Raw genomic sequence first — 24,247 nt, forward strand, 5'->3', positions numbered from 1 at the left:
ATAGACCATTGTTTCGTTAGAGGTTGGGGAGTTGAAAAAGAAGGGAACTTATACACTAAGACGATTGGATTTAAATTAGATGGAAGGTTGAGAATTAAGCTGATCCTAAACGATTTTGTTATACATTTGTTGATAAATTTTCTTTCAAAAATTACAGTGTAATTACATCATAACTTACGTGTAATTACAAATTGTAACTTTTACATAATTTTGAATCGTCAAGGATTCGTGCAAGCGAGGATGGAAAAAATCACAACGTGCGTACGAGTGAGGGGATTTCATAAAAAAAACATCCGCTCTGCATAAATAGCGTGTTACCATGAGATTTATGAAACTTTCATATAATTTATAAGGGACATAATATAATCACCCTATAATTAAACTACTATATTTACATCCGTTATATTTTGTAGAGAGAATTTAGCAACAAACGTTTTGATAGTCTCGATGCCAACCAACACGGCTTGAACTACCGGGGGTTGTTGGGCCTATTTCCCATCTGGACGCAGTACTTTGTCCCAAAATCGGAAACCCGTACTATCTCCGTCACACCCCTCTCCACCCACTGTCATGTGGGTCCCACGGGACCCGCGTCGTCTGTGGGCCCCACATGGCAGCGGCCGCGCGGCTCCCCGCGGTGGGACTTGGGAGAGAGTGTGTGTGGGCCCCGCCGCATATAAAAATCGCTACGCGCACACGCGACGAAATCCTCCTCTCGTTCGCCTCATCTTCTCTTCTCCCCCCACTTCCTCCGCCTCCTCCGCCGCCGCGCTTCTCGCCGCCGCGGCGAGCCATGGACGCCGCAGGGTAGGGTTCCTCTCGCCCCTTCTACGTCGTGGAGGAACCGCGTGGGCCGATTCTGGGTGGGGGGGTTTTGGGATGATTTTTTGATTATTTTTTTATCTCTCTTTTTTTGGTTTTCCTCGCAGTTACCCGAAGATGCAAGGAGGAGGGGCGTCCTCCTCGTCGTCGTCCTCGGCTTCCTGCCGCGCCGCCGACGCAGCCGTGTGGGACGCGGTGCAGCAGCAGAAGCGGCAGCGCTGCCAGGTACCCCCCGTCGCGTTCTTGCGCCCCCGCCCCCCGAAAGTTCTGGGCCTGAAATCGCAGGAAGTTATAAGTTTTTTTCTTTTTGCGCCGTTGGTTGGGTGTAATCTGAGCGGGTTTTTGTGCAATCCGGGATGCGATCGTTGTGTTTTGTTTGATCTACTAGGCCGTCGATCCGATCGATCATGGTACGAGGGGTTTTGGTTTTTCTGTGTTGCTATGTTTGAGAGATTCGTTCTTGGCGAGATTGTTAAATCTAGGTTTTTCTTTTCTCCTGGGATTTAGTTTCTGTTAGATCAAACCGGTGGGATTGTGGTGTCGTGGTTTTCATTGAGGTGGAATCATCGTGTTGGTGGTAGGGTTTTGGGTTTTGGGGGTGATTTGATCTTGGGTTGGGATCTGTTTATTTTTTATATTTTCGATCACACGGAAGACGTACATGCACCAAATGCACATTTATGATTAAAGGAGAAGATTGTTTCTTTTTTACCAAACATATGCGGATCAAATCACTTCTTACAACAAGAAGAAATCTTTCTCGGTATCAATCCCCTTGCCCCTCATTCTTTGAGAATTAGAAGGATCCTTTTCGAGTTTCTATTTCTTCATTTGGAATCTGGGCTCTTCTATCTTCAACTTATTTTTTTTCGCTTTATTCTTTAATAGAAAAATGTCCGTGCGTGGCAACGGGTGAAGACTATTTTAATCTTATTATTGTTATATATGGTTTAGTTAAGGTGAAATTAAATGTGTTAAATTCGCTTGGATACATATTTTGTTAGAAAATCATGAGCTGCAATTAAGAGTCCAATCGTCTCAAGTTAGCATGTAAGTTTTTTTAAAGAGATTTCTTATATGATTCCTTCTGTATTTTCAAAAGCGAACGAACTTAAAAACTGAGTCAAATACGGATTTGTATTTCCAAAAGCGAACAAACTCAAAAACCGACTCATACACGGATTACGTACCAAAGTATCGGCAAAAACATCTTTAATTTTTGTATAGTAGAGATTTATTTCACACGAGTGTGCCACCAAACGTTTATGATTAAAGAGATTGAGACTAGAGACCAGCAGCAAATCAGTTTTGTTTAGGTTTATTATATGGTAGAATGGAGGTTTTGTTTATTCTTTTAACTCCTAGCTAGCATTACTTGTAGATTGGGTTAGTGATTTGGGGTGTTTGGCACTATTCTCATCTGCTAATTCTGTACTAATTCTGAGCAGTAGTGACATTTGCCTTTGTCTGAATTTATACAAACCATTGAAGTGCCCTAGTGTTGTGATGGAAATCCATATTATGTAACAAATATCATCCTTGTCAGATCATATGGAAGCTATATTAGTAGAGATTCTTCGTGATTTGTGAGGTTTTTATGCAGTGTAGGCTTAGTCATCAGCTGTAATATCATATATGGTTGGACTTGCACGATTTGGTAGATATTGCGACATGTGTTGCTTTCAATAAGGAAATTTTATTTTTTTCAGCTTGTAGATTCAAGGATGATTACATTTATGATATGCAAAAACTACATAAGATGTTCTTACATGCTAGTCTATTGTGTATGTGTAGGATCCATAGACTTGAAGTTGAAGCTGCATAGATTATTTGCTTCGCTCCTATTATTACTAACCAAAGATCAATTCTATATTGATCCAAATCAATACGTATGCTCCCATCTTTAATAGGATTCCTGCTAAACTCATACATGTACTGTAATGTGCTTCGCTATGGGTATTTGGTTACTACATATCACGTATGTAGGCATATAATCGTCAATTTGACAGCATAAGCAACAAGGAAGCCAAAATAAAATTGTATTTCCAACGTAGCAGGGTATGAATCATCTGTATGATTGAGTAATTAGACTTGTACAGAAATAGGGCAGTGAATCTGAAAACAACAGTTTTACTTTGGGGTGTGTGTAGAGACCATCTGATCACTGGAAATTAAAAGGAAAAAGTCTGTGCCTTGTTTTCCACTTGACTTCCTGAACCTTTTTTGCGTCCATTTTAGCTCCCTAAGTCGCTATGCTGGGTTATGTTACCTCATGCTGGTTTCAACATATAAGGGGGGCATATTCATCATTGCATAAGTGTTTCACATTATATTCATCATTGCAAACTATGATGTTGAAACCCTTATATGTCGAATTCGCCCCTTATGCTGGTTTCACATATTCATGATTGGTTGAATGGTTGGCAATAATCCCTTATTGCTTCAGTTTTTGTAATGTAAATATATTGCTCCTCCAACATCGTAGTTTGTGTTATCTACATTATATTCTCATGTAATCAAGTAATATGCTTAATGTCATCGGTTGTCATGCAAGATCTGATCCTAGATGTTAATGATGAATATCAATAAAATCATAATATGCGAAACTAAATTTACAAAAGTAATAACGGTGACTGAAATCCTGTCTTTTTTGTGCAAGCTGTCTAAGATCTTTTTATTTCTTACAATAACCATGACATACTTTGTAGGGTTCTTCATCCAATGATCAAGTTGGACTCAGTACTGAAAATAATTCCTTCCAAGCACCTGAACCTGAGCTGCAGAATTCTGACTGTGTGGAAAATGAGGAAGAAGATTACTATTTGTATGATGAGGATGATGTCTGCTATGATGATGATGGAGACTATGAATTTGATGAAACTGACTTCAATCAGCAGCTAGCTGATAAGTTCGATGGTTTGGATTTGCCTCCAGGAGTGGAGGCTACCGTTCCATGGCTGCAAAAAAAGGATATTGCTGATGGACCTAGCACTTTCAAGTCAATGGCAGAACTAGATGCTGATATTACTAAGAAATATGAATTCTTTAAGCAGTTTGATGTTGTTGAGAATTTTTCGGACCATCATTATGCTGATAAGCCTGTTGGGAAGGTAAGAGATCATATGCATATTTGTATCATTTTATACTCCTTTCTTCAGATCAAAACTAACTTTTTTTAAATAAAAATATCAGACAGGGAAAGACTGGACAAAAAGGATTCAGTATGACTGGAAACTTCTGGAGAAAGATTTACCAGGTCAACTTCGGAAAGAACAGTTGTATCATTGTTGTTATAAATGTTGCATCTGCATATTTATTGAAATTTCTTTTAGTTCTTTAATCAACATTGAGCATTCTGCTTTGTACTCGTAAAAAACTGTTCTGTAAAAGCTTGAGGTATCTTTTGTAGAGATGCAAATGTTGATGATGAAATGCTCATATTGTTAGTCCTATCGATTCATAACTTCACTACTTTAAAATACTTCTATTTACACAGTTTTAGAATACCCTGTGGCTCACAGATATAGGAGCTCCAGAGGTTTACAAACTACATCCATGACTTGCAATACATATGTACACTGTTGTAGATGAAGTTAGAGATATGCTATTCCATTTGCTTGCTCTGTCTTGATATGTTTTATTCCATAAATACATAATTCTTGTAATTCTGATTCTTTTTCTTCTGTGCAGCATCCATATATGTCCGTGTGTCTGAAAATCGGATGGACCTTCTGAGGGCTGTAATAATTGGACCTCAAGGAACACCTTACCATGATGGCCTTTTCTTCTTTGATGCTCAATTTACTAGTACTTATCCATCTACTCCTCCAGTACGTGTTCAAAAATTGTTCTTGTCATTTTTTATTTAATTTATTTATGTTTTGATTGAAATATCTAAGCTGATATTTTTTTCCCAGGTGGTATATTATCATTCTGGAGGGCTTCGGCTCAATCCAAATTTATATGCTTGTGGAAAAGTCTGTCTTAGCCTGCTAGGCACCTGGTCTGGTAGTGGTTGTGAGAAGTGGAACTCAGCTCACTCAACTATGCTACAGGTTTTAGTCTCCATTCAAGCTCTCGTACTGAATGAGAACCCATACTTCAATGAGCCAGGATATGAGACCTATGCCAACAGTGCTACTGGACAGAAGAGTGCCATGGACTATAATGATACCACATTTCAGTACTCATGCAGGACGATGTTATACTCACTCCGTAGATCTCCACAGGTAATGTTGTGCTGCTTATCAAGCTCTTTTGTACTACCTCCATCCCAAAATGTAAGCATTTTTAGCTATGAATCTGGACAACTATGTGTTCAGGTTTATAGCTAAAAGTTGCTATATTTTGGGATGGAGGGAGTAGCATAGAAATAATCATCCATTAGGCATTTGAATAACATTTCTTTTACAATTATTATTGTGGCATGCTTATCTGTTTCTTTGATTATGAGCATGGCACTCTTTTGCCTGTAACTGATGCGATTCCATAGCTTACACACAAGACCATCTAATAACATCCCTTGTCATTTATTATTTGTTTCAGCACTTTGATGCCCTTGTAGCTGGCCACTTCCGCCACCGTGGTCATGCCATTCTGGCTGCATGCAAATATTACATGGAAGGTCATAAGGTTGGGTCCGTAGTCCCTAACGAGGACGAGGAGGATGCGAAGCAGCAGGACGACACTGATGCAGGAGGATCCGGCAGCAGCAGCGGAGCAAAGCCGCAGCCTGAAAAGCCAGACCTGTGCAAGGGCCGTGCTGCATCCTTCAAAACCAACATGGCCGTTCTGTTTGAGGAGCTCTTGATGGAATTCAACGTCAAGGGTGCTGACACCAAGAAGTTCTGCGATGAGAAGTTGAAGAAGAACCAGCAGGCTGCTGCTGCTGCTCCCTGAAGAGGCCCCCCAGCTGCAGCTACAAAACGCACAGATCTTCTCTAGTTCTGAGGGTTTCATAATGAAGCGAAAACCGTAGAAAGGGGTTTTGCTTGCCTAACTATAGAAGTGCTGTGTAGATAGTCCATTCTCGTTTTTCTCCTTTTGTTGTACAGGTTGAGTGTGTGGACTTAAAAAATTTAAATGATCATGTTAGATGCTAACTGAAGTATCATCAACCCACCCCTCGTTGTGGTGCGATCATGAAATAGACACCTGCATAAGTAAGCAAGGTGGCGGTTCCATATGATTTATGTTGGCTTGCATTTAGGTTACACCGTGTTACTTGCAAGAGTTTCTCCATCGGCTAGCGTAGTGGCTTTGATCATATGGTTAGATTTGCCCTTTTTCTTGTGAGTTCACTTTTTTTGCAGCTAACATTGCGTTAGTTTCAAACTGCTTTACTAATAGATTTAATTCAACCTTGAGTTGACATTTATCTTGTCGGAAACATATGAATAATTCTTTACTGACGGATGTAATTCGACCTTGAGATAACCATTATCTTGTATGAAACATTTGAACAATTTGTGCGATTTATCGTGGCTAGACTTTTTTTTTTATCATCTGTTCTGATAGTATCTTTTACTTGTGACGGTAGTAGAGTAGCAGAATTTAATCTAACCATTGAATTGCTATAGGTATTTAAAACATTTTATTTAAAAATTTGACAAGTACAACTTTAATAATTCATCTATGGCAACATTTCATAATTTTACCCCTCAAAAGTATTTGTTATTCACATAACCAGATAAGATTCATATATATTGGTTCACTTAAATGCCGTAGGAGCGGTGAAAATTTGGAGCGCCACGTCAGCATTTTTTACAAAAACCCCCCTGTGCTTTCAGTTAATTATGTGCCGGTTCCCGCTGCCGTCCACTGTCAGATCTCACCATAGGGTCGATCTGGCCGTCTACGTGTCCCGCTGTGTCGGCCCTTTCTCAGCCGTGGGATAGTCGAATCGCGAATGAACGGCGTAGATTTCGTCCAGCCGGACCAAACCCTAGCCCCCGCGCCCGTCTCGCCCGCAGCCTGCCGCAGCAACGCCGCCGCCTCGCCCTTCTACGCAGCCACGCCGCCGCCACCGTCGCCTTTCTCCTTTGCGCGCGCCGTCGCCGACGCATCCTCGCCCTCCTCCAACCATCATCGCCGTGCCGCTCATAAACCCTAGCCGCACTACCAGGCTCGCGCGCACGTGACCTCGCCTGCCGCCGCCGCCACTGCTCGCCTGTCGCCGCCGCCGCCGTTGCTCGCCTGCTGTCGTGCCGCTCCCCTCGCTCCGCACACCAGACGCGGCCTCTTCCTCGCTGTCTCACGGTCTCTGCCCAGGCGCCGGCCTCGCGCTCCTCGCCTTTCTCTCGCGTGAGGCAGAGACGGCGGCGGAGGCGCGTCGCCTCACCTGCTCGCCCGCCCGCCCTCTCGCCTACATTGCCTCCTTCTCTGCCCTCCCATCCTCCCTCTCGCTCCCTAATTCCGTCGGCCCCTCTCTACTATGACCAATCGATGCCTCCAATCCCCAGCCTCACCTCCCAAACCCTAGGTTGGCCTAAAGCATCATCGAAGATGGCACTGCTGGAGCAGGGGGTGGGGGTTTCGTCTACGATGCGCTGCCATGGATTTGAGGCTCCCGACCCCAAACCTCTAAGGTTGTTTCAATCTCCAGCGATCAAGGTATTGTGGCCAACCAAGAACGCTGCTCCGATGTGCATATCTGCCTCCGTTCCCCTCTCAAATTGCATGCTATGTACCGTCAGAGGAGCTCTTATTGATAATGTACAGACGATATGTGTTTTGAAGCTCTTAGTATTTCAAGCATCAGATAGGCTTTCAGTCACTTACTGATTAACATTTTTTTTCTTTGTGTATTTGCTCTCACTGCCCACTTGGTTCTTCATGTAATTTCTAGATGACTTAGACTTGGCGCTAATAGAACTAGATTTTAAGTTAAATAGATGATTTATATGCAGGAAGATCCGATTTGCTTCAATACTCTACTATCTACATGCCATTTTCAGTATTTTTGTTGTATGACTGTTATACCTATCCTAGCAATGTTACATACATATCATTGGACCAAATGGATTTGATCCTTCTTTACATTTTTAATTCTCTTAGCTGGTAGATCATTGAATGGTTAATATGGTCAATTATGGGTTGTATGCTAATATGGTGTATATTTGTCTGCAGGATTTTTTCCCTTCCCTTTCCCTATCATCCTTCTCTATTGTGAGGTATTACTTTTTATTTTTATTTTACTCATCCAGGCCTTCTGCAATAGCTATTTTGATGGAATTGTTGTAGTTTTCATAATTATATTCAGTTATCGGTCTTTTAAAACTGAATTACTAGCTATGAGCTCAGAATAGTAGCAGAGCATTTGTCGTTGTAAACAGAGATGATTTCCTACAGCCCACTAAGGAGTGATGGCAGGATAGATGTGGCTCTTATGTATCCTGGTGATTCACCTTGAACTATAAAAAGAATCTTTGTCCAATCAAGTAATGCCTCCTATTTGCATCAATGAATATTCAGTTTAAATGCATTGGGTCTACTCAGCCCATTTCAGTGTATTGCCAGCTCTTTCTGAATGCTACTTAATTAGTTTTCTCAAATATGTAGAATAAATGACTCCATAGTTAAAGTTTTCCAATCCAACCATACGCTCATTCATTTTCTTCCCTTTAATGCAGGAAACACTTTTACTAGCACTAGCACCTCAAAATTTGAGCAAGAAAAGTTATTTTAGCATTGGAACTGCATGGTTGTTCCTTTCACCGTACTTTGATAACTTGATATGACAAAGAGATAACAGAATTCCCCAAAAGGTGTTATAATTTTAACTGGATGTACGATAACTGTAGTATACTTTCCTATGGGATTGTAAAATTCATTGTTTATTTTGTCAACCTTCAAAATCATTGTCATCGGCAAGCATAGACTAATCTTCTTTTCTTTTACTGTTGCATGACTGCTAGGGAGGGAGTTTTCAGTCGTAATATATGCAACACAGAGCATATCCGATATACTTTCCATCCGTGGGGGAAAGTAGTTTAGATGTTGGGTGAGTGCATTTCATTGCTGGAGTGTACCAGTGTAAAATGTGCTGAAATTATTTCGTAACTAATAAAGCAAATTTACAACCTTCTGTTTTGTATACAGGTTAATGGTGATTAGTAAGTCTCTCTGACGTGTTGTGCCTGTTATGCTTAATTCAATGTTGAGTTTGTAGTTCTCTTGGACCTTAGATATATTAATTATTCAGTGACATCATCGACCGGCGCAGCCTTTGCCCCCGGCATGGAGTTGGATCTCGCTGCCGCCGCAAGTTGCCAGGATTGATTCATTGCCGTTGCGGCCTGATGGACCTGCGCTGCGGGCCTGCGGCTATGAGCAATACGCTGCTTCGTCGTCATCGTCCAGAACACCAACCGTGTCCAGGTAGGATGCCTAAATTCCTCCTGTTCAATTTGTTCTCTTTGGCTAATCGGATCCTGTGCATCTGGGATAAGGAGGAGGATAAATAATTGGGGTGATGCCAGTAAATTTTTCTCTTTAACAGATGCCTTCTAGATGCTTGGTAAAATTCCTAGAAGAAGATCTAAGTTTACTCTCAAAATATATTTGTTTCTGCAGCTTTCTTAATTATAATGTCTTATAATTTTTGTATCAGTTAACTTCACAAATAACTTCTCACTAATAATGATAAAATATTGAAGATGGGCCATACACCATCTATGTCATTTATTAGAGATGTACAGGTTCAAGCAAGGTTGTCAGTATCCCGATACGTATCCTAGTATCTTACGATACTACGATCCTACCAAGCCGAAACGATACTGATCCCACCTAGTATCCTAATTTTCATAGTATCTCGATCCTACTATTCATTAGTACACGATCCTATGAAATCTTAGGTGGTATCCCGATTCTACGATCCCTACGATACTACGAAATATTATTTAAAATAACATGGTATGAAAATAATGTAAATAAATATGCTCAAATTTATATAAAAATCAGTTAAATATATCAAAACCAACGTGGTTTCTCTTAATAAATGCCTCTATTTGCATGACATATATCATTACTATATTTTTTATATAGAATGGCTACATATAATTAATATAAATAGTAATTAAACTTAAAAAAAGAAAATCTCATAGTATCCCGATACTACGATACGATCCTACGATACGATATTACTTTGAGCAAAACGATACTACTTAGTATCCCGATCCTGACAACCTTGGGTTCAAGATTCATACATGGTCCTTCATAATGTAATCCTGATGTACGTAGGTACATATACAGGCCAATTGTTTCTGGAATCTTAAACAAATTTGGTCTAAAAGAACATATGCTTTGAAAAAAATTCTGATTTTTATTATTCTCAGTTACACTGATTCAAGAATGTAGATATGAGTATATGGCATGGTACTACATGGAAGTTGTGATTTTATTTGCCAAGATATATACTTGAAAATATACTAAGTTAGTTTGGAGGGTACGAGTTTTGATGTTCTTGGCTTAGCTTCCCTTTTCCTGTAGATGTTAATGAGTTAATTCTGAAGTAATGTCAATATTCCTTCATTGTATACCAGTCTTTTTGCAGCCACCTTTTCTGTGCTTTTATCAATGGCATCTTCCTGCAGCCACCTTTATGTGCTTATGCTTGGAGGTATATATGTTTTCTTACTGTCTTATCTGGGTGATATATGTGGCCTTCAGATCTCTTATAAAATTATTTAGGTTTAGTGTCATGATAGCATAATGTTTATGGTACAAGTAGGTTTTTCCTCAATTTCCTTCCCTATGCAACAAATCATATTTTATTTGTTAATCTGTTGTGCTCTATATTTGTACACAGAGTGAAAATACATATGCATTGATAATATCCTTTGTGGACAATTTTATATTCGCAATAGTGATGCATACATCATAAAAAAATTATCTGTCAACCTGACAACTTGGCATATGACCCTAAAATTTAGATCATGTAGTTCATTTTCTGAGACACAACGGTCTTTAGGGCTTAGTATAGACCGCCACAGGTCTTTTAGCCTCATATTTGGAGACTACATTATTTTACGAATCATATTATAACGACTAAAGTGGGTCAGCGCTGGGTCTATAAGTCAAGACAGTAATTGATCACAAAGTATGTTGCACACCTAGCAAAAAAGAAATCTAATTGGCTCAATTGAAGATTTCAATATTGGCAAGAAATTTAGTAAACCACAATTACGATAGGTTCAGGCACTTTGTATAAGAGGCTAACATTTTTTCTTCCGCTATAACCATTTATAAGCTATTAATATTTAATATTTAATATAACATTGATTCCATAGGTTAGTGTTGTTTGCAGGGCGAACTATTGCTTACCCGAAAGGATTAAAGCCACAGGTATAAGTTCTAAACTATATAGTACCATCCTCAGTTGATATGTGTAGTCCATATATGATGACAGTACATATGTGCCACCCCAAATGACCCAGGCCTCCATATCTCTGGCTATACTGTGTGGTTCTCGCGTTGATCATAAAATTTTATTTCAGTTCATTGGTGTGTGACAAAGCTACATGCACTTCAAACAATTTTAGATGAGACATGCCATATGTTCCAATAGGGACGCACTGGGATATTATTTTTCTTCTATACAAGTGTTATTCCTGCTTTTGTTTTTCCCATCTCGACATGGTTTTTGAATTTTCTAATGACCCATCCTTCCGAATTTATATTATTTGCTTTGTAAATATGCTTACAGACTTTTCATTATCAACCAACTTCAAGATATGATTTCATTAATTTGTTTTCTGTTTAATTTATTATTGTTCTGTTTGCCCCTTCTTGGAAGACATAGATGTTTCAACACAGTTTATTTGAAAAGAGTTTTGTCCTACCTGTCATATATACTCATCACATGGCAATATATGAATGATATCCAAACATGCCCTTAGACATAATTATGTATGGGATACCTCAGTACTCAGTGGCGCTATGCAAAGGAGGTACCAGTTCATCTACTAAACTGTTGCAAGTACATAATGTGATGTGGTGTTGTTTTTATTGGGAGCTAAAGCACTAAATTTTCTTTGCGGCGCAGTTCTATATGTGAATATATTCAATTAGTTCATGATGAAGATGTCTGAGAAAATGTTGCAATTCTTTGATCACTTAATGATTGTCGTTGTAACACTGCTACTTTTCTACGTTGTAACACTGCTACTTTTCTAATCTATACTCCCACATCACGTAAGCACCATTGTCCTCTATGGTTGCTGCTTTTCTGTAAATGTGCATGATTGTAAAAATAATTATATGAGCAAATGGATTATATTCGCCTTTAATCTTATGATGTATAGTTGTAATGTGTTTGCATATGTGAGTATGCTTCTGATATAATGATTTTTTTTAGATAATGTTTGGATATAATGCTTAAAAGTTACACTATATCTTGTGCTATTTTGATTATGATATCCCAGCTTCAAACATTAATTCCCACGCACGTGGCGTAGCGCGTGACTCTTGCTAGTTAGATACCAAACGAGATGGCTATTAGGGTGAAAATCAGGTGGGTACAGTCACATCACGGTACGTATCCTAACATATATTTTTCTTCAAAATTAAAACCGGATACAGTATATTACCAGATAACATATCACTCATCTTTTAGCTATATACCATATATTTTTCCTTCAAATTGTAGTTGCAATGGGTGAAGGTTATTTTAATCTTATTATTGTTATACGGTTTACTTAAGGTGAAATTTACTGTAGAAATTCGCTTGGAAATATATATCTTTTTTTTAGAAAATCATGTAGAAATTCGCTTGGAAATATATATCTTTTTTAGAAAATCATGAGCTGCAGATAGAAGTCTGATCGTCTTAAGCTAGCATGTGAGTTGTTTTAATGAGATTTCTTATACGACAACTTGTATTTTCAAAAGCGAACGAACTTAAAAATTAACTCAAATACGTATATGTATTTCCAAAAATGAACAAACTTAAAAATCGACCAGCAAAAACATCTTCAATTTGATCATGGATATTAATCTAGGGAGACACTTGGTGTGTTAAAAAGATATACATCATGAAAAAAAAATTATGTAATAATACTTGCGAGCTGGTAAAATCTTTTAGCACTCATAATAGATTTTCATGTATATATTTGATAACATGGGACATACAGTCATGCGGACATGTACAACTTTTCTTGTATCCTAACCTGCATTTTTCTATGGATTCAGATTCGAACTAAAATATCACCGGGTATTTATTTTCTCCTGGGGTGTGTTTGACAAATGGAATATGGGAGGTGAGATTGGGAAAGGGAAATGGATGAATGGCTAGGATTAAATGAGATGTGAAGAATGAATGGTTAGGATGCAATATTACCCTTTGAAGGGTGGATATTATTTTCCAATCCTTGTGTTTTAGTTAACGCCAAAATTAGAAGTTTGATTGAAATTGAAATGATGTGACGAAAAAGTTGAAAGTTTGTGTGTAGAAAAATTTTGATGTAATGGAAAAGTTAGAGGTTTGAAAAAAAAATTTGGATCTAAACTCGGCCTATTTGCCAAACAAAGTGGATGCTTGGGCGGGTCAGTGTGCGAAGAAAAATCCTCGACACCATTTCAGCCCAAAACTTTAGGGCTTAGCAGGCCGGCCTGGTGCGGAGTGTCAAGTCCACGGCGGCGGCGGCGGCGACGGCGCGACACGAGTGCACGACGACATGCTCCGGCGGGCGACCACCTCGCTGAGCCGCCGCGCCGCCTGCGCCACCCTGCTCCGCCGCCTCCCTCCCCGGCCGGCGACGACGCTCGAGCGCCACCCGCCGGTCCACCCCGGCCTCCGCCCCGCGGCGGCGGCGGCGGTGCAGCTTCGGCGCCTCAGCGACTTCGGCGTGTCGGTCCCCCGGCGCATGGCGCGGCGGAGCCCTCCCACCAGGCCCGAGGGTTACTCCACCTCCGACAGCGAGGCGGACGGGTGGTCCGTTAGCGAGGATGACGAGGAGGAGGTGGAGGAGGTTCAGTTGGAGCCCATGTCCGTCGATGACGTCGCGGCGGGGAAGGAGTGGGAGGGGTTCACATTGGAGTACGACCACGAGCACGACCTCGACGCCGATGATGAGGATGCCGCGGAGTAGGAGAAGAAGAAGTAGCGGCGCTGGAGGTGGGATTCTCTTCCTTTTTCTGCGTTGCACGCCAGGTGCTTGCGGAAATGCCTGTGAGGCTTTACGCGTGCTTCAATAAACTCTTTAGCTGTTGATCACTGATCTTGGATGCCCATTTGGGTCGAACCTGATTACCATTGTCCTAAACAATTTTAGTCAAAACCTAATTCTACTGCAGCATCGTGGGCATGCATTGTTGGTTTATTGGAATGGCGTTTCCACATTTTAACTGCACAAATGTTTGCTTGTCATGTTTGCTGTGCAGTATTGAGTGTGCTCATGCTTATCGCAATTTTACAGTGCTTAGTTTTTGTGTGGACAACTGAGTTGGAACCTTGAAGGGTTAGAACTAGGGTATGTTTGGTTCGTAAACAATGTTTTTACCCCCCATAAAAGAAACACATTGTCATTTCGATCTTGGGCTTAAGTGCAGCAAAGTTAGTTGTTTTTGTCGCAGAATACATTGGTCTCTACTCATTAGAGAGATACACACTAGGCCCTGCTCTGAATGCGAAAAATCCCCCCTTCGCTACAAGAATTGATCCCTTGGTTCTTAAGGTATATGCCATTGATCAAATTACAAATGGAAAGGATAGTATCTTGATCATCGAGCCTGCATAATTCTTTTTTTTTTTGGCATTTGTTATGCTTGTGGACATGTTTGTGACCTGTGTCACTACTTATTGCCAAATACTTTGGTGGTCTTCATTTGTCACCTGGGAAAGTCCCTTTGACAGCTAATCCCCATGAAATTCATTTGTTTCATCAGTCCCTTAGTCGAGTTACACCTATAATGATATCACAATATACTAAAGCACAGTATCCTAGCTAGTTCTCATGTTTCACTCACGAAAATTTATACTGAAATAGTCTGTGATACATCAATGGCAGATTCAGAGATTTTTGTTATATTAGTTGAGTTCGAATATAATACGAGAATGTTTTACTAATTATTTGGATGCACAAATATGACATGCTGTCTTGAATATCATGTGAAGAATTAGGAGCTCAGCCCCTGAAAATCTTCAATGTAATACATGCAGATCCCGTTGATCACACTCTCACTACCTTTGACATTCATATTTGCTCCAGCAAGCAGCATGCGCTTCTTTGTTGTTGCACTTCCCATCAATGCTTAGTGCAGCTTGCATTGTTCTCTAGCAAAAAAAAAAAAAAAACATAAATACTATTATGCTTTGCGTGGGCATGCACATTTAGTATGATATTTTCTCTCATTGACAATCTCTTAACCCAATTTTGCATTTGATACTTTCTTAATGATTTCAAGTCTGAAAATGTTGAGGGCTTTGTGGAACTTGAATTTTCTGCAATGTATGTCTGATCAACCTTGGAGAACGCATATGTGCTACTATATATTAGTGTGTTCACCACTTTATCTGAACAGCAAAGCATCTCCTCCGGTGACAATGGCGAAAAGATGTCTGGGTTCAGTCTGGGGAGGGAGATGAGGTAGGAGACCGAGGTTGCATTGGTGAGATAAGCAGAGGCATCAAGGTTGTATCAAGTGAGGTGCTTGGTTGACAGCTGCTGTGGCTACGCTGAGAATTTGAGAGCCAAACTGGAAGTATTTGTTATGCTTGAACTTTTGTCCATGGTAAGGGGGAATGAAGAAGAAAGGGGATGTGGGCATACGGATATGGCTTCTTGTCGTTGGTAAAGAGGGAAATTTAATTATTTGTCACTATTAGGTTTGACAGTTATCCAAATACACCTATTAGATTTGTTCTTATTTTTTTGCCGCTCTAAGAAGATGGCCTCATAACTATTTGCTACATTACCCATGCGGCATGCCAGCGTGGCAATCCAAGGGTGAAAAACATTGTGAGACCCACTAGTCAGTCTCTCCACTCTCCTTATCTTCCTTAGTTGACTAGGCGACGACACCAGACGGAGAGGCCTAGGTGGTGGTTGAAGTGGAGGTCAATAGCCGCGGCAGACCTCTCTGCGGTGGCAATGGAGATAAGTGCCCCTTGGAGTGCCGGTATGGCAACGGGCGCGCGGCGGTCCCAAATCGGTGGTATGGTGAAGAGGCGGTAGGACCACACCTTCGACGACATCATGGAGGTAGATTAGCTAGTGTGTCGCTTCCTCGCCCTCCAGTCCCTCCTCCTCTACACAGTGACCCCCATTGCACTCGCCAGTGGTGGGGAAGGGGTTGTGTTCGTGCCTTTCTCCCACCTCGGCGCACTCGTGTAGTGCCAGCTCCGCCTCACGCCCCTTGACGTTGGCTGCTTCCTCCTACGCCGGTCTGGGATTGTCGTGAGCCCGTTGCCCCCACACCAACGCTTCGAGGGCACCTGTCTCGACAACCGCCCGGGAGAGGGCCGCCATAGCCTCCTCCACTCTGGCCTCTGCCTGGTCAACTGGGATGAGGAAGAGATAAGGGGATTAGAAATATTGACTAGTAGGTTCCACTCTGTTTTTTACATGTGGGTAAAAGTGTCAAATAGTTAAGAAGCCATTTTCTTAGAGAGAAAAAAGAGAAAATCTAATAGGGGTATTTAGATAATTGTTAAATCTAATAGTGACTGATAGTTAAATATCCTTGGGAAAGAGGTAACTGTCGAGATTTCACGAGGGGTAATATGGACTGGGTCTGTAGGGTAAATCATGTAGGGTTTGGTTTGAGAATGATAAAGAAATGGAGGATTAAAGCTTAGAGTTCCTATGGATTCTACTGTAGCAGCTTTTGATTTGTAGGAATTGGTCATAGGAAAACTGAAGGAAATATTCCTTCGTTGCTGATTCTATGGGAGAAACACAGGAAACTTCCTATCCAGTTTGAGCTCATTTTTCACTTGCTTTGCGTAGGATCGAGGCAACCAAGCTCCTAATCTCTTTCTTCAGAGCAGGAGAACAAGCAATGAATGGATAAAATTTGTGTTGGCTGCAGTGTATTTATTAGAAATGGAAAATGGGCCCAAGTTCTTAAGTAAATATTGCTGTGTTTTTCCTATACCCAATTCAAACGCATATTCCTATACATTTCCAATGGTTTTACATTCCTCTGTTTTACACGTGAATTCCTATTCTATTTTTGTGTTTTTTCTATTCCTGTATTTTTTTAATCCAATGTTTCAAAGAGACCCTAAATTAATTAACAGATGGATTCTCCAGACTAATTAAGCTTCTCCTCAACGAAATATACAAATTCACTAGGGTGGAGTTTAGTATATCTGGGCCTTTCGTGTTAACTAGATTAAAGGTCAAATTACACTAGTCCATTTTTGTTAACAACCTCCTTCACTGAATTCAAAACAATGATAGTTCTCAATACAACTCGGAAGTGTTTGGGCCTGTTTGGGGAGTTTCTAACAGCTGCAGCTTCTCCTAGAATCTCCAGTTGCCAGAAGCTCCCCCAAACAGTACAAGTTTTTACTCAGATTCTGAGAATCTGTAGTTGTAGAATCTGGAAAATGAACTAGAAGCCACCTAACTTCTCAGTAGCTACTTCTCAGAATCTTAAGCTCCCCCAAACAGGCCCTTTAGCTAGGACGAGGTAGAATAAGGGTGTGGATACAAGCTACTAAAAAGAGACTAGAGTGTTCTGAAAGCTACAGTAGAGGAACTAGCAAGAGAGGAAGATCGACGAGGTTCAGCCTGAACCAGGTCGCCACTACCCACTGCTGTCGTGGCCGAAGCCGCCGATGCTTGTTTGATTCGTTCGATGCCTTCCAATCAACGTTGCTGCTATTTTTTATCTCCCTTCGAGGATTTTTGGGCCGGGCTTGGAATATGGCTAACATAGCCCATGTGTAGTTCAATTGAGTTTCTAACAATCCTCTCTTTTTAAAATTTGGCTTGTCCACAAGCCGATGCAAATAATTGCCAATGCCATCAGGATCCCATGCTATTTGAAGTTATTTGGTAGAAGTAGTGAACCTGTCATCAGTAATAAGATTCAAAGTCTAGGGCATCATTGCATGGAGTAGATTCACTGCACTATTTCTCTTCTTGTAGTCACTCAGACCCTCTGTAATACCCCGTATATTAAAAGATATTTTGGATTTTTTTAGTTTGGGTTGACTTGTTAAAATAAAGATGTTAACATAAATAAATAAAAGAAAAATATCTTTAGAAGTGGGCCAACATGAGAAGGCCCATAAACCCAACCCATTAGTTCTCCCCTAAAACCTAGAGAGAGGGGAACCGAATCCCACCTCCCCTCTTGGTGCCACCACCCCTCTCCTTGGCCGGCCTCCAAGGACGCCTCCTTCCTCCCCTCCTCCTATGTTTGCATCTCTCCCCTCTACAGCAAATTGCCCTCATAGATCTCCAACCCAAGAACCTGGATCAAGAAGCGAAGTGTAAAAATGGAACGAGGAGAATAGATCTCTAGCCCAAGAACCTAGATCAAGAAGTGAAGTGTAAAAACGGAACGAGGAGAAGGAGAGGAGTAGGAGGGGTTAGATTGGAGTCTCCCCTATTGTCTCCTCACAAGTTCTCTAACGAAACCCTAGGTGAGGCTTTTCTCCTTGTTGTATAGTTGTTCTAGCATGGCTTTAGTGTTTTAATTCGTGGTTAGGGAAGGCTAGAGAAGGAGTTTGGGTTGTTGCAGTTTGGTTTGTTACATTTCTGCATATGGGCAGATTTGCAGTGCTTCAGTTTTTTGATGTTTCGGGGCTCTAAATGTTATTTTCTGCAAAAGTGTATAACTAGGAAGTTGTAGATAATATTTGGATTTATCTTCTAACCAAAGGGCGCGATTTTATCTCAAGTGGTTTAGGAGATATAATATTTTTAGTATGACTATTGTTTTTATGTCATAATCTGGATAGTAGTAGATTGAACTGTTTATGGAGGGGTTAAACAGCAGAATCAGTCAGGCTGCCTATAGACAAAGCTGTAGAGTTTTCCCCAAGCTTTCCATATCTGTAAAATACACTTTTATCGGATGATTAGAACTCCAGATATAGTTTGTTTTGTATGTACCCTCTGAAATTTTGGACAGATTCTGAAGCTTGCTTTCAAGCGCAAATTAGACCATTTAAATGGCAGAATAAAAATATGCTTTCTACATAAAAGTTGTAGGTATTGTTCCGTAGATTTTCAAAATGTATATATTTTCAGTCATAGCCTTTTCATATTTCAAGATATAAAGGTTTAAAGCAGCAATCTTGTGTATAGTCCAAGCGGCGTTCCTTGTATTGCGTTTTAACGGGATGGGGCAGTAGGTTCACCTTTTTATTGTTTTATATGCATGTTTGAATGTGTTTGCTGAGGTTTTGTTTGTGATTAGGTTGTGATCCTTCAGATCGTGTATGATACCAACCCTTCATTGGAGGCAAGTGCATGACGAACTAATTGTGTGATTCTTGGAGTGATTGCTTTATCTATTTATTTTCATTATATTTATGTGTAATATGTGATTACATATGTTCAGATTGTTGTTCATGCTATTTAGATTTCGAGTTCATCTTATGTTTACGATGTTATTCTTGTTTGATAGTCCGGATTCTGGTTCTGATTAAATAATTCAAGTTCCATGTTTGCCATGGATGTGTAATATGGTTTCAATTTGGTTCTTTGTTTCCGGTTTCAATTATTCATGTTTCATGCGAGCCATGTGCTATTTGGTTTTATATTCATGTTCATGTGGGTAAGCGCTGATCACGCTTACTTGGCTTTGTCGGCAAATGCTAGGATGTAGTCACTATTGTCCGGGATGGAAACTACTATTTTAATTCATGCCTACCCGGGATGGGAACTACTATCTTCTTTGACTTGGTGTTTGAAAATGTGTTTCCTATCAAAGAAAGAAAGCATTCTGTTCATGCTTTATTGCCAATGATGTGTATATGTGTTTTCTAGTTTCATATTGTACTTGCTGAGTATTTTTATACTCACTCTTGTGTTTTATTTGGTTTTAGGTACGCATGAGACCGACATGCATGGACGGGAAGTAGCTCCCTTATATACACATTTATCTACACACTATCAACCTATATTGCCTAGGTCCATAATGACACTTAAACTATATCATGGTCCAGTCTTATAATAATCTTTTAGATATCTTTTAGTTTCTTTCCATGGATTATATGGATGGATAGCACTATGGGAATGATGTTATTATTAGTTTAATCTATAATTGCATGTCGTGGATGTTCGTATTTATAGGAGAGACTCTTTCGAAATTTTTAATGAGTTTAGGACTTAGTGGTTTCTGTACCGTAGTGTGTAGCATTCTAGGGCCTGTTTGATAGGGCTCCAACTCCAAACTCCTAGCTCTGAACTCCAATTCCAGTTGGAGCTAGCTCCTATTGGAGCTGGAGGTACCCCTGAAAGTGATAATTACCTTGGGGAGGATGGGGAAAGATATCTATATCGGTTTGCAATGCATTAAATAACACGGTTGTGTCATGCATTGATCCAGGTTGTCCAATAGATGCATAGATAAATCTCATATCATGATCACAAATAGCCATCACATTTTGAGTGGTTGATTTAGATCTACCAATATATCTGATCTTCTCTTCATCTGGAACAACTGCAAGGATATGAGTACCATCAACTGCCCCAATGCAATCTTTGAAATGTGGCCACATACGACGATCCTTCCTAATTCTATCATGGATAGTAGGAAAGTTTGGATCCTTTGGATGCACAATATCATGTCCCAACTCCACAACAGCAAACAATACTTCTTCAAATTTTCTTGATATTGTCTCACCAGAATGCTTGAAACGATTTTGTGCCCTTTGGTTTGATGAACCGTCACCTAGAATGTACAGAAAAATTGCAAGTGCCTCCATTGTGTGCATGTGTACAGTAGGTGCCCTTTGCGGCAAATTGCTCAATAACTTCGTCATACCCAGAATTGGATAAATGGGTATTTGGACGATTACCCGCAACTACTTGATCAGCAAAAATCTCACACACAACTCTAGTGTTGTAGTCATTCCAATCAACAGAGTCAATTAGCATTTTAACACTCTTCGATAGCACATTTTGAGCCATGCCTGCCATCCATTCACACCATAGTTTCAAAAATTTAGGTCAATGTTCAGAATTACTAGTATAGTTTCACATAATATGTTCAAGCCAGGTTATACTACATTTATACACCAAGAACTTTTGGCCAAATTATATATGAATGAACCCTGAAGTGGACACCTTTTTTCCCTTAATACAATTATATGCATCAATCTGAAAGTCATAGAACCAAGGAACAGCTTGTAATAAATCAAGCATACAAACCAATACAGGTACCTACATTATCCTCTCACACTGCAAGAGAAATATAGAACATATGAACATATTTATCCAGTAGATCAGAGTCTACAAGTCCATGTGACACAAGATTGAGCAGTTACGAAGCAATCATCAACCCAAAAGATAAATCCATCTCACAAAAATTATGCATAAAACCGTCTCACAGAAAACATGCATAAATCCATCTCACAGAAAACATGCACATTTGAAGGAAAGGTTTGGAAAGGATTTCTAGGGTTTGAGGAGGGGATACCGTGTGGGGCTAAGGTGTCAGGACTCAGCCTGGAAATGAGATGCAACAAACTGAAACTCTGAATACTCTGAACTTTCTGAATGTTTGAGTTATCTGAAGATTTGAGGAGGAGATGTAGACTTTTGGGAGGATTATGAAGATCCAACGACAGACAAACCAAGCGAAGCGTTATCACGAAATCCTAGCCATTAATCGATGTCGGGGACCACTGTTCTGGTCATTCTTTTGTCTTTTTCCTACTTTTGAGTTGTCTGATGCTTGAGAGCTAAGACTACCTCGTATAAAAACGAATTGCATCTGAGAATGAAAGAGATATCAAAACTCGCAATTATCTTACCTTAGGAAGTAATCTAGATTTAGGAACCCTAGTTTAGGTCCTTGCGGCGCACACCAAATACGTTTTATTCTCTAAAATTGGGTTCCATTTCTAGTGAAATCTTTCTCCGATCTTGACAAAGGTATCAGAGCTCAGCTCTTTCCTTGGCTCTCGAATTTGGAAGGCGCAGGTTGGTGGCGATCTGTGGATTTGCTGCCGTAAAATCCCGACGCCGGAAGAATTCGATCCGGAGGCGAAGAAGGGTCTCGATCTTTGGAGAAGGGTTGGCAGGAGGCTGTAAAATCCCCAGATCCAAATCCTCGAGACGGGCGGCGGTAGACCAGTTCTGTGAGGCGATACAGGGAGGGAGAAATCCTGAGCTGTCCTCACAGATCGAAGGAAACTTTATGTATGGTAAACATGACTCGATCGCACGGGTCGCTGGTAGGTATGGAGGAGATGAACGAGGTGAGGTTGGAGCTGGTTGGGATGAAGAAGGACATTGCTGATCTGAAGAATCTCAAGTCAGAGGTAAGGGAGGTCAAGAAATTATTGCAGGAACTTTGCAAGCAGAAGGGAACTGATGCAGGGAATTCAGAGACAGAAGGAGGCACTGTTGGTGGAAATCCTGAAGCAAGTGCAGGTGATGCTGCAGGAACCAGCGAACTGTGAGATAGAGGTATACCCAGGTCCACCTTCACCACTTCTGTCGTGTTTGAGATAGTACCTCCCACTTCTTCTGTGCCACAGTGGAGCCAATCTATACCCTGTTCTATGCCTGATCCACAGTTGGGGCAGCATTTTTCTACCACACATCCCACAGTGCCCCCACACATGTTTCCACAGTTTAGTACTGCAAACCATGAGTCCCAACAGGTAAACAATCAGTTTTTCCATACTAGGATCCCACAGTTTCAGCCTAGAGCAGAAATGTATCATGAACAGATGTAGGTGAACCATAGAGTAAGGATGTTTGATGAGCAGAGGAATCAGTATGTAGGGCAACATGGAGAAGCAAATCATTATGCTGAAGCTGTACTAAAAGGACCCAGGTTGGAAATACCTTTATTCAGTGGTGATGACCCTATTGACTGGTTGAAGCAGTGTGAGAAGTTCTTTGAGTTGACTGGAACTCCAATAGACCAATGGGTCAATATGTCTCTAGCACATTTGAGAGTGATAGTCCATATGCCTCACCTGCTGTAATGGTTAGGAAGAAGGATGGCTCTTGGAGATTGTGTGTTGATTATAGAGAATTAAACTCCCAAACAGTCAAGAACAAATTTCCAATGCCAATCATTGAAGATCTGTTGGATGAACTTCATGGTGCTAAAATATTTTCAAAACTTGACTTAAGGTCGGGGTATCATCAAATTAGGATGAATGAGAAAGATGTGCACAAAACTGCTTTCAGGACGCATATGGGACACTACGAATATCAAGTTATGCCTTTTGGGTTAACTAATGCCCCTGCAACCTTTCAATCTCTTATGAACCAAGTACTCTGGCCATTTTTGAATTTGAGATGGACAAATTTGTGAGAGAATGCCCAACTTGTCAAGTGACAAAAGGAGAGAATGTGCATATTCCTGGTCTGCTAGAGCCATTGGAGATTCCTGATATGGCCTGGTCTCATATTACCATGGATTTTATTGTGGATCTTCCATTGTCCAGAGGGAAAGATGTAACTCTGGTGGTGGTACACAGGTTGACCAAGTATGCTCACTTCTTAGCTTTATCACATCCTTATACAGTGCAAATGGTGGTGGAGATCTTCATGGATAACATACACAAATTACATGGCATGCCTACTGCCATTATTACTGATAGGGACAGAATATTCACTAGTGAGTTTTTTCAAGAAATCTTTAAAGCAAAAAAGGTGCAATTGAGGTTTAGTACTTCTTATCATCCCCAAACTGATGGACAAACGGGGAGGGTGAATCAATGTTTGGAATCTTATTTGAGAAACATGACTTTTCAAGAGCCCAAGAATGGTATTCCTGGTTGGCTTTGGCTGATTGGTGGTATAATACCACTTACCACACATCCATCCAAATGACTCCATTTAAGGCTTTGTATGGATACACACCACCTCAGGTAAATGAATTCTCTGTACCCTGCAATGTATCAGCTGAAGCAAGGGTGACTTTTGGAGGAGAAGGAAGCTATTCTACAGAATTTAAAAGAGAATCTAGAATTGGCACAGAAGAGAATGAAGCACTTTGCTGACAAAAACAGAACAGAGAGAACCTTTGAGATTGGTGATATGGTGTATCTTAAGCTACAGCCATATAGGCAAACAGCTTTTGGGATCAGAGGCTCACTGAAACTGAGATCAAAATATTATGGTCCATTTAAGATAACTCAAAAGGTGGGAAAAGTAGCATACAAATTGCAGCTGCCAGATGAAGCTCAAATCCATCCTGTTTTCCATGTGAGCCAATTAAAGAGGCATTTGGGAACACATGCAGTACCCATGGCAAATTTACCAGCTGTTGGTCTAGA

The 24,247-nt window shown here is 40.5% G+C and overlaps 3 protein-coding genes across 20 annotated transcripts; all 3 read left to right on the plus strand.

Annotated features, from left to right (window-relative positions):
• Positions 1–713: 713 nt before the first annotated feature.
• LOC127774729 (probable ubiquitin-conjugating enzyme E2 26) lies at positions 714–6,010 on the plus strand. The gene is made up of 7 exons (XM_052301011.1): positions 714–807; positions 930–1,047; positions 3,531–3,932; positions 4,015–4,078; positions 4,513–4,652; positions 4,740–5,051; positions 5,368–6,010. Exons 1-7 carry the CDS (start codon positions 794–796, stop codon positions 5,719–5,721), a joined length of 1,404 nt encoding a protein of 467 aa, XP_052156971.1. The 5' UTR covers positions 714–793; the 3' UTR covers positions 5,722–6,010.
• Positions 6,011–6,781: 771 nt separating this feature from the next.
• LOC127773843 (uncharacterized) lies at positions 6,782–11,903 on the plus strand. 18 transcript variants are annotated; one of them, XR_008017654.1, is made up of 6 exons: positions 6,782–7,434; positions 7,951–7,994; positions 8,454–8,588; positions 8,739–8,824; positions 8,923–8,936; positions 9,026–11,903. XR_008017654.1 is itself a non-coding variant. In XM_052300034.1 (5 exons), the coding sequence occupies exons 1-5, from the start codon at positions 7,267–7,269 to the stop codon at positions 11,202–11,204; spliced, it is 558 nt and encodes a 185-aa protein (XP_052155994.1). In that variant the 5' UTR covers positions 6,782–7,266; the 3' UTR covers positions 11,205–11,903. The 18 variants fall into 18 exon arrangements, 7 of the variants coding, with proteins under 7 accessions (XP_052155994.1, XP_052155997.1, XP_052155999.1 ...); XR_008017653.1 differs by having other exon boundaries at positions 8,923–11,903; XR_008017655.1 differs by lacking the exon at positions 8,923–8,936.
• Positions 11,904–13,384: 1,481 nt separating this feature from the next.
• On the plus strand, positions 13,385–14,141 carry LOC127774358 (uncharacterized). The gene has a single exon (XM_052300584.1). The coding sequence runs from the start codon at positions 13,497–13,499 to the stop codon at positions 13,908–13,910; it is 414 nt and encodes a 137-aa protein (XP_052156544.1). The 5' UTR covers positions 13,385–13,496; the 3' UTR covers positions 13,911–14,141.
• The last annotated feature ends 10,106 nt before the right edge of the window (positions 14,142–24,247 follow it).

Source organism: Oryza glaberrima, chromosome 5, assembly GCF_000147395.1.
Source record: "Oryza glaberrima chromosome 5, OglaRS2, whole genome shotgun sequence".
Taxonomy (NCBI): Eukaryota; Viridiplantae; Streptophyta; class Magnoliopsida; order Poales; family Poaceae; genus Oryza; species Oryza glaberrima.

Bases quoted from the DNA above. Each gene is read 5' to 3' on its own strand.
- LOC127774729 (XM_052301011.1), top strand. The intron at 1,048-3,530 runs GTACCCCCCGTC...CATACTTTGTAG, and splicing joins AGAAGCGGCAGCGCTGCCAG to GGTTCTTCATCCAATGATCA. The intron at 5,052-5,367 runs GTAATGTTGTGC...TATTTGTTTCAG, and splicing joins CACTCCGTAGATCTCCACAG to CACTTTGATGCCCTTGTAGC.
- LOC127773843 (XM_052300034.1), top strand. From the start codon at position 7,267: ATGCCTCCAATCCCCAGCCTCACCTCCCAAACCCTAGGTTGGCCTAAA. The intron at 7,435-7,950 runs GTATTGTGGCCA...ATTTGTCTGCAG, and splicing joins TTCAATCTCCAGCGATCAAG to GATTTTTTCCCTTCCCTTTC. The intron at 7,995-9,025 runs GTATTACTTTTT...TTAATTATTCAG, and splicing joins TCATCCTTCTCTATTGTGAG to TGACATCATCGACCGGCGCA.
- LOC127774358 (XM_052300584.1), top strand. From the start codon at position 13,497: ATGCTCCGGCGGGCGACCACCTCGCTGAGCCGCCGCGCCGCCTGCGCC.